Here is a 14490-nt window from a genome sequence, read left to right as displayed (position 1 = left end):
GTGATACATTTGTGCCTATTATGCATAGGTGTTTTGCCCTGCTTTTACTGTGCTGCTATCAGTAAAAGCAAGGGGGAGGAAGCAGAACCCTTTCCAGTTCTATTTTTGCCATTGAGGGAAGGGGATCTTGGAGCCAGGCCTGACTAGGGTTGCCAGCTCCAGGTTGGTGGGAAATTCCTGGAGATTTTGGGGTAGAGTCTGAGGAGGGGCAGGGTTTGGGGAGGAGAGAGGCCTCAGCCAGATATGATGCCATGGAGTCCACCCTCCAGAGCAGCTGTTTTCTCGAGGGACAGGTCTCTGTTGTCAAGTTCAGTTGTACTTCTGTCAAATCTCCAGGCCCCATCCAGAGTTGAACACAATGCCTGGCTGCAACCTGACTTGATACTACTCTACTTGGATGACTCAAGTAGGCCTGACTGCTTTCTACTGTTCAGCAGCAGCCATTCTATGAAAGCCACTGTGTTACAGCTGTTTGAGATTCAGAGTAGAGACCCAGGTTCAAACCCCCATCTTGTTATGGAAGCTGACTGGGTAATTTTGGACTGGTGGGGGTGGCAGGAGGAGAATGAAATAAGGGGAGAGGAGGAAGCAGAGGTGGCGGAATCGGATAGCTGCTCCCTCAGGTTTCTTGCATGTCATTTACCACTTCTCTCTATATGGGGATACGAGGGGCTGCTTAGCAGCGACTCGTCTTGTTTCTCCACAGATGAGGGCAAAGGGTTGTGATTGAGGAGAGGGTTTCACCATACTACCCTTTGTGTGTGGCATCCCCCAGGGAGCAATCCTCTCCCCTATGATTTTTTTTGTGGTCTCTTGTGCTTCACACTGATGGAATATAGTGCGCCTGCACCAATCCCAATTGGTACTTCAAAGCCTAAGAAAAAAGGATTTTCGCGCCCGTTTCACCGGGCATGCGTGGCTCTCCACCGCTCATGCCCACTAGGACGAGCATGAGGATCCTTTCTGACTACCGTGCGGACAGGATCTTTCTCCCGTCTCTCATCGGTACTCACCTTCATTACCTTCATCAGTTTTCTTCGATTACTTTGCTCTTCTTCCTTTTTGCAAACATACAAGAAAAACAAGGACACTTGAGTGCATGGGTTTTTCTAGCTTGTCTCCTTCGTGGACGGGGAGGGTTACCCTTCCCTTTCCCCCCGAGCGCATGAAAACGTGAGGGTGCTTCAAACGCTGCAAGAAATGCGGCAGCAAACTCCCTCCCCGACGGCCACGATCTTTGCCTCCTTTGCCTTGGAGAGGGACACCGCCCAGAGACCTGCACACATTGTGCTATGTTCTCCTGACAAACAGAGGAAAATTACGCCGCGCAATTTTGAACAGTGCTTATGGAAGCAGCACTCACCCCCGGTTTGCAGTCCCAAGTCGACTTGGGACGCATGTTAACCTTGTCCACACCTACTACTTCCGGCACGGCTCCTTCTGACACCGACCAGTCGGCGCAGAAACGCTCGACCCCGCCACCTACCTCGGAACCCTCCACTCCTGCAAAGAAATGCAGGGAGGGAAAGGAGCATAAGAGGGACAAGGACAAGAAACCTAAGACTTCCAAGAGCCCTCGAGAAGGACTGAGCCAATCCACAACCCTGGCTGGGCTGGTGGCGCTGAGCAAGTTCCCCCTACTGCAGCTTCTTGCCTCCTCTATCCAGCAGGTTCCCCAGCAGCGTGTGCCCCAGGAGGAACTCTCGGACTTTTGAGATCGATCTCACTCAGCAGAGGTCTCGCTCCACGTCCTCTGGTACCAAACCGAGCCCCTTGCCGAAACCTGAGGAGCGAGCGCCTACCCCCCCCCCCCCCGCAGTGACTGCACACACCGGTAGAGGGCCCCCCCTTCCAAAGACCCTGGAGGATTGCACTCCTCTACTGCCGTTGCCACTGCCACTGATACACTGGGACCAGAGGCAATGGCAGTACCTATATGGAGCATACCCTATGTCTTTGGGTTTTCCGTGGATGCCTCGCCTGCCACCGGACTGGGACTCGAGATGGGTCGCATCGTGCCATTCCTGTCATAGAGATCCACATCGGCCTCGAGCCCTTCTGCGAAGCATCCAGCGGAACAGCTACCTGCCCTGCAGCCTAAGCGTGTCTCGATGCCGACGACTCCATTCCGACCCTCGACACCGAGGACTCCAGAACTACCCAGACAGCTCTTGGAGCATGACTCGGCTTCCTCTCACTCCGACCCCGATTCAGACTCAGACCACCCTCTCACTTTCTCTCACTGCAACACTGAACTGTCCCCGCCACAGCAATCCATAGAGGAGTCGCTGGTTTCTCCATCTGAAGACCTTCGGGCTTACAGCGAGTTCGTCAAGCATATGGCCCATTCCTTATCGCTACCGATCTCGCAGCTGAAGCCCCTCGTTTTTGACATTGTCCAGTGCAATGCATCCACCCCGGTAGCCTTGCCCATGACCTCGGTACTTCAGGCAGCCAAGGTCTCATGGCTGAAACCGGTGTCGACCCCGTTCTCCACCAGGTGCGCGGACCGTATGTATAAGACGCAGGAAGCAGAGTTCTCATTTCTCTTCAATCACCCCAGACCTAACTCAGTTGTGGTCTCTTCCTCGTCAAAGAGTAAGCGCACGCATTCTACTCCTCCTGATGAGGGGGAAGAAACTCGACTCGGCGGCTGCAAGGTATACTCTGCAGGTGCCTTGGGGATCAAGACAGCAAACTGCGAGGCCTATATGGCCAGGTATCAATATGCCCTCTGGGAAAAGTTAGCAGACATATTACATTTCCTGAAACTCATGGTGTGGCAGCTTCCATGATGTCTCTCCAAGAGCGTATGGACCACTTTCTCCTAAATAGCAGGCGTCCTACAAGGGCAAGTGGAAAGCCTTCCTGAACCACAGGACCACACTGCCGGCCTCCCTCCAGGACCCGCCTCTGCTGCCGGTATTTAGCTTCCTCTTTGCTCTACTAGATAGAGGACTTGCCCTTTCCTCTCTGTGAGAATATTTGGCAGCTATCTCAGCCACCCACAACCTAGTCAACGGTATCTCAGTTTTTGCTCACCTGTCAGTCAAGAAATTCCTGAGGGGTCTTGTACCAGCACATAGATGCCCAACTACTGGTGCATTGGCGCCTCACTCTGCCTCCCTTCGAACCTATGGCAAATTCCTCTCCTCACCTCCTGGCCTGGAAGACTGCCTTCCTCGTCGCAATCACCTCTTCCAGAAGGGTGGGGGAGCTTAGAGCTCTTCGTTGTGATCCACCTCATATCTCGTTTTTGGAGAGCAGGGTCCACCTGATCCTCGACTTGAACTTTCTTCCTTCGGTGGTGTCAGCCTTCCACCTATCTGCAGACATCAATCTGCCCATTTTTCCCCCTAATCCTGCAATGGCAGAGGAGCATCGCCTGCATACCTTAGATGTCCGGCGGGCACACTCCTTTTACCTCCATCGTACCAAGGGATCCAGGAGACCCACTTTGCTTTTTGTTTCCTATGCTTCCGGCTCGCTTGAGCAAGATATTTCCTCCCAGAGCCTATCAAAATGGATTGTTGAGGCCATACGGACTTGTTACCTGCTAGGTAAATGGCCTCTACCAGGACCTGTGCGAGCACACTCCACCAGGGTGGTGGCGTCCTCTACAGCGTTTCTCCAGGGAGTGCCCTTACAGGAAGTCTGCCAAGCAGCCATGTGGGCTACGCCGCACACCTTTATGCGGCACTAAGCTCTGGACGTTAGAAGGCGCCAGCATGCTGCAGTGGGTGTGGCAGTGCCGCAAGCAGCGATTTCCTGAGCACCGTTCCAGCATCCGCCTCCAGGTAGGTCTTATGGCTTGCTAGTCTCTCATCTGTGTGAAGCATAGAGACCACAAAGAAGATAAACAGGTTGCTTACCTGTAACTGATGATCTTCGAGTGGTCATCTGTGCATTCACAATACTCGCCCTCCTTCCCCTCTGCTGTTAGTTCTCATGAACTTACAGCGGTCAATCCTAGTGGGCATGTGTGGTGGAAAGCCGCGCATGCCCGATGGGATGGGTGCAAAAATCCTTTTTTCTTAGGCTTTGAAGTACCGATCGGGATCGTTGCAGGCGTACTATATCCCATCAGTGTGAATGTACAGATGACCACTCAGAGATCATCAGTTACAGCTAAGCAACCTGTTTTTATTAAACATCTACATGCATGCCCTTGTTCAGTTGGTCTGGGAGTTTGGTCTGAGTTTTTACCAGTATGCTGATGGCCATCTATCAACAGATACAGCTGGGTACCATCCAGACACAGCCCCAGGGGATTCTGGTCAAAGCATTAGAAGCCGTGGCTGGCTGGTTGCAGCAGAGACACCTAAAATGAAATCCATCAAAGATGGAGGTCCTCTGAGTTGCGGAGGGGTGGATTTAGGGATCCAGCTCCCAAACCTCAGGGTGCTATTGACACACCAACAATGAGAGTCTAGGTGTGATCTTGGATGCCTCACTTGCTCCGGAGGCCCAAGTCACAGCCACTGTCAGAACAGCTTTTTACCATCTCCAGCTGGTTAGGCAACTGGTTCCTTATCTTCTCATGACCTAGCCACAGCGAGCTATGCAATTCAACAACAATCATTTGCAGGCTAGATTACTGTAACTCTTTCTTTGCTGGGCTGTCCTTGAGGTTGACTCAGAAATTCCAACTGCTGCAAAATGCCTTTGCCTTTTAGAACACATACCCAACCAGTGCTCCACCAGCTGCATTGGCTCTCTCAGTTCAAGGTTATGGCATTGACCTACATATCTGCAGGATTGCTTCACCTGCTGTGACCATTAAAGAGCTTTACACTCATTGGAACAACAGCTGCTGGTGGTCCCCAGCCCTAAGGAGATCTGTTTAGCCTCAACCCAAGTCATTTCAGCTCTGGCTCCTGCCTGTTGGAACACTCTCCTAGGTGAGATCAGGGCCCTGCAGGGTCTGCTTCAGTCCCACAAAGCCTGTAAAATGAAGATGTTCTGCTGGGTTTTCGAGTGATGATGGGTATTTATTCTGGCCTCCCCTGCTGTACTCACTGCCCTGATATGTTCAGTGATGGGTGTAGCTGTGATTGTCCACTGCCTGTTGTTTAAATGTTAGGCGTTTTATAGACCTACAGGAGCATATGCTCCTATGTTTATGGGCCATCTTGATATAATTATTCTGTTGCATAACTGTGAAACGTATTATTGTTGTGTGTGTTTCTAATTGTGTGAACCACTGTGAGCCCCGCATGCAGGAAAGGCAGGATAAAAATCCAATAAATATTTAATAGCAATGTGTATCTCTCATCTGTGGATATCTAAATCCATGGATAAGGGCCACGCTGGCATTAAAATTGTCCTGCAAACTTTAGAGGAAACACATCTTTGCAGGCAAACCTGAAATAGTTTTTTAAAAATTGGAGGATTTAAATAGTTCCCGGAAAAATTGGTTATTTTAATATCTTCATTCTCGAGAGCTGACAGCAGCATGCAGCAGGAGCAACTCCAAGCCCAGTGCCAGATGCTCCTTGCTGCTACTGCTGTAGCCAGGCTCTAAGTTGGGCAGCAGGGCCTGGAGCTGCACCAGGCTTGATGGTTGGGGTGGGGGGTGAGATGGGATCCTTCTGCAATGCATCTTGTGGGCTCCTCACTTGCTCATGATGTGGTTTTGTGGTTTAGTAAGTTGTTGCACTCATGATGGAAAACAGGAGAGAGTAAGAATACAGCCCCCCCCCACACACACACCCAATACACCAGTAACAGTTCATATTTTCTCCTAGGAAAATACTTCACCGTTTCCTGTGAAAATGTTTCACAAAGATGATGGATTATACACTGATGTTTCAGAATACATGATTAAAAAAGGTTTGGCATTTAGAAAAAGAAGGTATGTATAACTCAGGTTCTTGCCACTTGTCCTTGAACTGTATGGATATTCCCATCCATGGCAAGAGAGTCAACTGCTCTTCTGCCAGAAGAGACTTCCCTATGGGAATATTACTGGCTTGTCCTCTAGAAAATTTTAGTACTTCAGAATAGACAAATGAAGTTAATAGTCTTCAAAGACCAGCCACCTTGTTCACAAAGGCAACTAAAAATTTTGCTCCAAGAGGAAATTCTCATCATTTTCAGCTTCTGTGCCTGATCGTTTTGTTAATTTGTCCATCTGAAATCTGTTTAAAGAATGCTAATCAGGCTTGAGAATTTCTAGATGTGACAAAACCAGTTCTACAATAAAGGAATACAAGATCAGTCCTAATGCATTTTGCATAATGAGAAACAGAGTGAAGAATTTGGGGGGGGTTAAGAAAAAACCTAGGTCTAAAAAATAGAATTTGAAATATTTACAGGAATCAGTTTATTTGACCTTTTTTTGTTGAATCTTTATCTGTGTGCACAGAACAGACATAATTAGAGCATTACCTGAGAAACTGCAGGAAATCCCTGTAAAGCAAGAAAATACAGTTATAAGCAACTCTAATGCAATAGGAGGATATATGCTAAGCTCTTTGGCACCAGAAAGAGAAGCTGATATTCCTATTACAGATTGTGAAGAAAAAGAATCAGAAAAATCTGTGGATCTGTCCAGAGCGGTTGTAACATATAAACCACCAGCTATTCCTAGTGTGAACCAGTTCAGTGCTGTAGTCAGCTGTGTTGCAGACAATGGAACCATTTATGTTATACCAAAGTCACAAGGTAAACAGAAAAGGTAGTGATAAATAACTAGAACAAGTTCCATCATGGAAAGTTGTATCTTCATATAATAAAATGGCATGCTATTTAACTACAGTGTGATTCTCATTTTTAAAATTTTAGTATTAAATTTAGAACACGACCCAATTTCCCCTCAAATGTGCTGTGGTTTTTTTCCGAAGTCAGTCAAACTGTTTAGTGTATTAAGGTATTTTTTCCTGGTTTTCAGATTAACTCTTTGGGTGTTGTGTTCATCGTTTTAACGAGGTTAGGTCCTAAATTGAACAGAAATTGTATGTCAGCAGACTGCATTGCTATTCTTTCCCTTCTATTCTTCAGTTCCTTTGTCAGAGTGAGGGAGGGTTTGCTGTTCAGGGGATAAATACGGGTTTGGTTCTGCCCTTTAAGAGCTAATCCTTTACTCTCTGCTGTCATGGTACTATAGGTTGATGTCAAAGCCTGAGCTGAACAGTAGTTTGGTTTCACTTTTGGGTTGTGCATAAGGAATACTGGCAGGAACTTCTAAAAAGAGTGGCAGGATGTTATGCCTCTATGGGTGCCAGGCCATTTATCCTTTCAGCTGGGATTCTGTGTGGGGAGAAACCAGGCTGTGGAAAGAAAGACTCTTTATGTGCTCAAAGATAATAATCCTGTTGCCCACTAGAATAACTTGGCTGCCAAGTCCTAATTTATGGACTCCGGAGGGTAAACAAAATTGCCTCACCTTATTTACCGCAAAGGCTGCTTATCCTTTCCAAATATTAAAGGCTCCTAACTTTGTTTCTTGGAAGTGTTATGAAAATACATTTCAGTTCTTCTGTAGCTTCTCCTCTGGTGAGCACAGATGAAAATGTTTGGCGTTTGCAACCAATATTACATCAAAAAATGTTTTCCCTCCCCATGTGCTTTTGAAACTTGATATGCAAGCCTTAGGGAAGAGTTAGTAACTTCTGAAAGAAGTATCACCATTATGTATTTCTCAGACCATAGCTAGCATGTGCTGCTTTTGAAAGATTGATAAAGGGGGGGATCTTTCACCTTGAATGTGTATTGTATCATGGGTTATTTTCTATTGGCTCCCAAACACGAGACTAATCTAATTAGATTCTTAGGTGTTATTAGGAAAGAAGCCCTCACACCCTTTTTCTTTCACCTGCTTCTGTAAGAATGGTAATCTGGAGTTGCGGTTTGTAACAGACATGTAATAAAATTTTATGTTCTATGAAATGCTCAGTAAGCCATTGTACAAATTATTTGCAAGCAGTGTTCCCTCTAAGCTGAGTTAGCGTGAGCTAGCTCACAGATTTTTAGCCTCCAGCTCACACATTTTTGTCTTAGCTCAGTAAAAATGGCCCTAGAGCACAATAATTTATGCAGTAGTTCACAACTTTAATGCCAGTCGCTCACAACTTTAATGCCAGTAGCTCACAAAGTAGAGTTTTTGCTCACAAGACTCTGCAGTTTACAATCTCCTATGTCTTCTCCCCCCACAACAGACACCCTGTGAGGTGGGTGGGGCTGAGAGGGCTCTCACAGCAGCTGCCCTTTCAAGGACAAGTCCTGCAATAGCTGTGGCTAACCCAAGGCCATTCTAGCAAGTGCAAGTGGAGGAGTGGGGAATCAAACCCGGTTCTCCCAGATAAGAGTCCACACACTTAACTGCTACACCAAACTGGCTCTCTTAGAGGGAACATTGCTTGCAAGTTGGCATTAAAAATGATGAATTGGGTGCATGAATAATAATCATAATGTTCTGTCTTTAATATTTGACACTAGAACAACAATTATCCAAGATGATGAACGATATACAGAATAACGTCAAATGTCTGGGTCTTCTGGAACCCTACAGCTGGAAGCAGGGAGAGGCTTGTGTTGTAAGAGGTCCAGATACTTTGTGGTATCGGGGTGAAGTGACAGAAGTTGGCAGTGGCACTATCAGGGTACGTTTTGTTTTTAAGGACATGCTCATTTGTGTAATGCGTGTGGGTTTCATTTAGGGCACTGATACAAAAGTTATATTCCTTTGAGTAGCAGTGGCCATACATTGTTTCTTGATTAGAGATTAAGGGGTATTTCTGTCCTTGTTCTGTGTAAAATTTTGACTGAAATATAAGCTAAAGAGTTGCAAGGAATATACGAAGTAGGATGGAGAGGTATGGAATAGATTTTATCTCATTTTTATATATAAAAAGAAGAAACTTTAGGCACAGAGAATGCTGAAGGGCATACAAAAGTAATCCATGAACATAGCTAAGTAGTTCATTCTGTGACTTCAGGCCCTTCTCTCTTTATATGAATGTATTATTTATTACAGTGCAAAGACTTAGCTCTGAAATAAACATTTTACCAGAAACATCACATTAAAAATTGCATGTGTTATATAAAAATAGATATAATTCATTAAATTAATACAGAACCATGATAGACTTCATCAAGTATGCACTTTACCTGGTCAGGGAGAAGAAAACAAATCTACAATTCTTATCTGCTTGAAAGCCACTGTGTTACAGCTGTTTGAGCTTCAAAGTAGGGGAATAAGGTATAATGAAATTGCAATAAATAGCCGGTGCAGTAAAACTGGCCCATTAATTTTGCACTTGCACAAGGGCATACACATTCCTGGTAGGGCATGCTATAACATCTCACTTTCAAGAGTACAGACGGCGGGATGCTAAAACGGGCGTACTTTATAAAACCTGTTCTTCACCAGTGGGCTTGGTTATTCTTCCTATTCACACCTGTGGAATCAAGAACTTCTTTCAGGCAACTTCAGAAATACCTGTAGAAGTTCTAAAGAGTCCAGTGAGTCACCCGTATTTTGTACACAGTGAAGTCTTGCCCCTTCGTTTAATCTTTTCATTTCACAAAGACTGATGTTCATTTTTTACTCTGCACTGCTGTAAGCCATGAACTTGGGGATACAGCTGCCACTGGAAATGGAAGGATCCTGCAGATCTTCAGCATAGCCCTGCTTGAGGAGCATGGACTAGGGGCGGGGGTTAACACACTGAAAGATACCTTCCAAAACTGCAAAAGACGCTCATGAAAAATCCAGTGTTTCATTTGTGTAGATTTTCTTTTACCTTAAAGACAAAAGAAACTGGTTCTTTAAAAATACAGCTTTTTCAGTCATTCTGGGAAGTAGCTGCATAGTGAACGATCAACAGGCCCTGCTTTGGACCATGGCTGACATGCTTTTCAGAAAATGAATAGAACTACATTAAGAAAAACGTTTGTTGAACTAGCATTTATATTTTGTGTTCTTTTTTTATAGGTACGATACTTAGACTTTGGTTACATTGAAAAGATACCTCAATGTCATCTCTATCCAACTGTCTTGTATGCTGATATACCTCCTTTCTCCATACCTTGTCAGCTCCATAAAACTAAACCAGTGAGTAGACATTACTCTTTGGAATGTACTGGGAACTCAGAGTAGTACATGTGGATTAAAGAAACAACCTTGTGGTCCTTTCTGCTGCTGTAAGCGCCAAGGTGTTTTGGGATTCCTGCAGATTGGAAATGGCTCAGAGGTGCAAACTCAGCTAAATTTTTACTGAAACATCTGTAAGATAATGGGACCCAGTACTGCAGTATAACAATTTTATAAATAACTAGCTGTGTGTTATTTGCTGAAAAACATGTTGGTCTGTATTTACCCTACCAATACATAGCTCTGCACATTGTTATTCATTTACTTTGACATACTGGCAGCTATGGAGAATCTACATGTGATGGTGATGAGGAGGGGGAACTTGCCCACCGTGCTTGCCTCACGTCTTAGAAATTCAGGCAGTTGGTTTAGGGTCCTCTCCATGTGATTTTCTTGAGCAGAATTGGTGGCTAAAGGTTAGTGTATGGAGTACATGGAATCTGTTTCAGAGGTGGAAAATGGTCACCAAACATCAGGCTTTTTCATCTTGGTCGTTAATTTGTCATTTTTTAAAAAAGGGTCAGTAAAGTCACTATTTCTTTGTTTTTGTGAATGCAGTTTGTGGGGGAGGGGGTTCATTATTGCATATGGGGGGAAATATTATGATTTCTCAGTACTGTTGTTTTATCTGCAGTAGATGATTTTTGAAAAGGAATCATTTTTTGCCTTAAATTTTGTACAATAATGAAAAAATTGTTCCGTCTTCATTAAAAAAAAATAGACAGGCCTGCAGTGGCTGGCTATGGGGATGGTGGAACCAGAGAATTTTTACTTTTAAAACACTTGACCCTTTGACTAGTTTCCACCTCTTTTGCTTGTGTAATCTCACTTGGATTTCTTAGCTTCCTTGTGGTAGGAGCAGGCTGGACAGCATTCTCAGACAGGAGGTGAGGGGAGAAGTAGGCATAACCAGCCTTCCCTGGGATTAGCAAGACACTTGGCTGACAGCTGTTGTGTTAATTACCCAGGGATGATGCCAAAACTACTCTGCCTTTTTGATAGGGCCAGCCTTAGCTGAGGTTAGTTTGACCTAGTTTTCCATATATCCTGATTTAGGTTGTATTTATTTTTTTCTCCCTCTTTCATCCGCAAGGTTGGAAGTACTTGGCAGCAGGATGCAGTTGAGCTCCTCCAAGAACTACTTACAAAGAGACTTGTGTCGATACATATTGAGGTGAGCATGAAGACACACTGTCTTGGCGTATAAGGTGCTCCCTCCTCTTGCTTATAGCTGATGCTTACAGATACATGGGAATGAGCACGGAAGGGAGGAGTCAAAAAGTTGTTTCCAAACTCCTCTTAACTCTGCCAGTGTGCTTTTTCACATATCCAAGAGTGAAAAAGAATGAGTCTGCAAATAGTTTAGATAAGTTGCTCTTCAGGTCCAAATTTTGGGGGCATTTATAATACGCATCTGCAGCACTCAAATATGAAAAGATGATGGGGAATCTTGCTTTAATGCGAAGGGATGTGGATGATGGAAGCTGAATTCTCTGCCATCTGGTTCCTTCCTTTCTGCTCTCCATTTTCCAAGGTACCTGTCCTGTCCAGTCTCTAGTAACTGTTCCAGGTTAAGCCTTGGGCAAAGAAAGGGAAGTTTGCTCTTTTCATCTAAGATCCTATCTTAAATATTACATAAACAGGACATATACATGGATGTATGCCTCTCTCTGTCTTCTATGATCCATTGTTTCACTTCTTGGTAACCAGATGTGTTCATTTGTCCCCCTTCACAAACCAGCACCTCACTTGGAGGTCAGCCAGTGCCTTCTGTCCCTGCTGTTGGCACATATTTGTGTGTGTGTGTATGTGTGCATGCATCTGGAAGTCATGTCAACCTCTGGTGACTGACCCCTACTTGTGGGCCTGGAGGATATTCAGGGAAGTGGTTGAATAAGCCTGCCCCCCACCTCCCAACTGGGTATTCTAAGCACTAAGCACAGTTGACTCTGCTTAGCTTCTGAGATGAGATTTGCCTGTCACTGCTGTTGGCACAGATTTATACTACCTGACATACTCTTAGGAGGCCGTTGCTCTGTGCTTCCAACTCATCCTTAATTCGCAAAACCAGGATCCCAAACATCATCTTCGTGGTCTCTGTGCAGTCTGCCCTGCAGAACACAGGAAGATGCCACAGAACGTAGCCTTATTGAGAAGCTGTTTCCAAAGGTCAGGAGTAACAACTGAGAAGGTCCTGGCAGAAGATAAATGGGGCAACAACTGAGAAGGCCCTGGCAGAAGATGAATGGACACTTGAAAGAAGCCCAGAGATGTTAACATGAGTGTGTGTGTGTTCTGTATAGCATTTTACATAATTATAAGGATAGAAAACGTGATACAGTATCATTTTGCTTGCCTTTTTAAACAGAAACTATCAGATCAGCCATGGGGAAATATATCTGTTAAACTGTTCTTTAGTGGGATGTCACTTTCTTCCTTCATGGCATACCACAAACATTGCATCGCTGAAGAGGAAGACGGTGATATACCCAAACTGGTAACTATTTTTGTCAGTTTTTAAGAATAGTGTAGAATATAATACAGGAGTGTTACTTTGGATTATAATTCCATGTCATTTTTTTTCAACGATTGCTTTATTTTTATAATTCATTTATTTTATTAGACTTAGGAATTGCCCAATCCCTGCTATTGCAGGTCTCTGGGCAATATGCAATATACAATATAATAAAAGCATTAAAAAATTTAAAATGAATATATAATAAAGTTACTACAACAATCCAATTGATCAGGTGACTAAAGCAGTAATTTCAGTTATCCCTTAGGGGAACAACCCACCTTATCTTCTTCGTGGTCTCTGTGCTTCACACTCATGGGATAGAGCACCTGCGCTGATCCCCGAATCGGTATCTGAAAAGCCCGGGATTTTTCCGCGCTGTGCGCCAGTGGGCATGCGCAAGCGTCCCAGTACGCATGCTCACTGGCACCAGCGCGGGGATCCCGCCAGTTCCTTTCTGACCGCTGCGCGGAGAGGTTTGCCTTTCGTGTCCCTGGTCAGTGAGATATTGGTCTTTTTGCCTTTATCGTTGTAAATAGCCCATTTGTTGTTTTTCTTAGAGTAGATAGTTAGGTAGTTAGTTTAGATTAAAAAAAAAAGTTTATGTGTTTGTTGGACTGCCCTCCAGGGCCTTTCCCCCCATTTGTTTTCCCCCAAAGTTTTTTCCCCTCAGAGGACTCCAAGTGGGTTTTTGGTGACTGGAATCTATGGAAAGTCGCTGGGGGGGTTTCAAACACTGCCGCTCCTGTGGGAAGAAGATTGCCCCCCCAGACGGCCATTCTCTGTGTCTTCTCTGCTTGGGTGAAGTGCACCGTGTGGAGTCCTGCCCACATTGCCTCCGCTTCTCCAAGCAAACGAGGAAGAACCGGGCGGCGTGGCTTTCAGCTGCTCTAACCGAATCGGTACTCCGCCCTCAAAAATCGGCATCAGGCCCGTTGGCATCGACCATGGCAGACACTCCGGCCTCGACGATCACATCGGCCAATGTGACCCCGATCGTGATCGAAATGCTGATCAAGCGAGGCTCCTCCACAAAACGATCCCATGACGGATCAGTGGAAACGCCCACTAAGAAGCATCAGGATGACTTGGGGACCCGAGCATCTGCCCCGAAGAAGGCCAAGGAGAAGCGGAAGAGGGCCCCGCACTCCATCGCCCTCACGCGACGTTTCGGCACCGACTGCTTCGCCGAGGAAGATCCCGGCGTTCCCATGCCACAGTCCATCGGCATCGAGAGGTAGTACTCAACAACACCGTCTCTCGATGTCTGAGCAGGAGATCGACCTCACCCGGCGATCCTCGTCATCCAGGTCGCAGTAGGAGCGGGTCGATCTCAGAAGTGGAGGCTTCGGTGCCAATGGATCCATCTCCCCCGATGGAACCCAGAGGCAGACGGGAGCTAGAGCCCTCCATGGCACCACACCGTTTCCCACCGCTACCATCGTGGGAGCAGCGTCAGTGCCGCCCACCTATCCCTATCCTTACCCTCCTTATCAGTGGTATCCACCAAGGGAGTTTGCGGAATGGGATCAACAGTCGGCATCCTGTATGTCGAGGCTGTCGCACCATTCCCGAAGACCATCGGCATCGATCCCTCCAGAGAGGCGCACTACCTCAGCGGCTGAGACTCGTCAGCGACCATTGACGTCGATCCGCTCGCCGATCCGGGAATTGACGCCGATCCTCTCTGAGCACTCCGTTCACCGGGAGTCCTTTTCATCAGACTCTGAGAGCGGTGCCGACACCCAGGAAGGTGCTTTGAAGCCTTCGCCAAGGTCCCAGACGACCGAAGATCTTCCGATTTCGCCATCGGAGGACCTGAAGTCCTATGGCGACCTAGTGAAGAGGATGGCAACCTCCCTCTCCCTGCCTGTGACGC

General features: G+C 46.1%; 1 protein-coding gene across 1 annotated transcript in view; it reads left to right on the top strand.

The window, feature by feature from the left end:
* RNF17 (ring finger protein 17) overlaps nucleotides 1-14490 on the top strand; it is an 85956-nt gene that overhangs the window by 60176 nt on the left and 11290 nt on the right. Inside the window, exons 25-30 of the mRNA XM_060234833.1 lie at nucleotides 5748-5854; nucleotides 6368-6666; nucleotides 8440-8603; nucleotides 9938-10057; nucleotides 11190-11270; nucleotides 12465-12593. Of these exons, the coding sequence (XP_060090816.1) occupies nucleotides 5748-5854; nucleotides 6368-6666; nucleotides 8440-8603; nucleotides 9938-10057; nucleotides 11190-11270; nucleotides 12465-12593 (900 nt within the window). The remainder of the gene's footprint in view (nucleotides 1-5747; nucleotides 5855-6367; nucleotides 6667-8439; nucleotides 8604-9937; nucleotides 10058-11189; nucleotides 11271-12464; nucleotides 12594-14490) is intronic.

Source organism: Heteronotia binoei, chromosome 3 (assembly GCF_032191835.1).
Source record: "Heteronotia binoei isolate CCM8104 ecotype False Entrance Well chromosome 3, APGP_CSIRO_Hbin_v1, whole genome shotgun sequence".
Classification (NCBI taxonomy): domain Eukaryota; kingdom Metazoa; phylum Chordata; class Lepidosauria; order Squamata; family Gekkonidae; genus Heteronotia; species Heteronotia binoei.
Note: the sequence above shows the minus strand (reverse complement) of the source record. Positions and strands in the feature narration are given on the sequence as shown.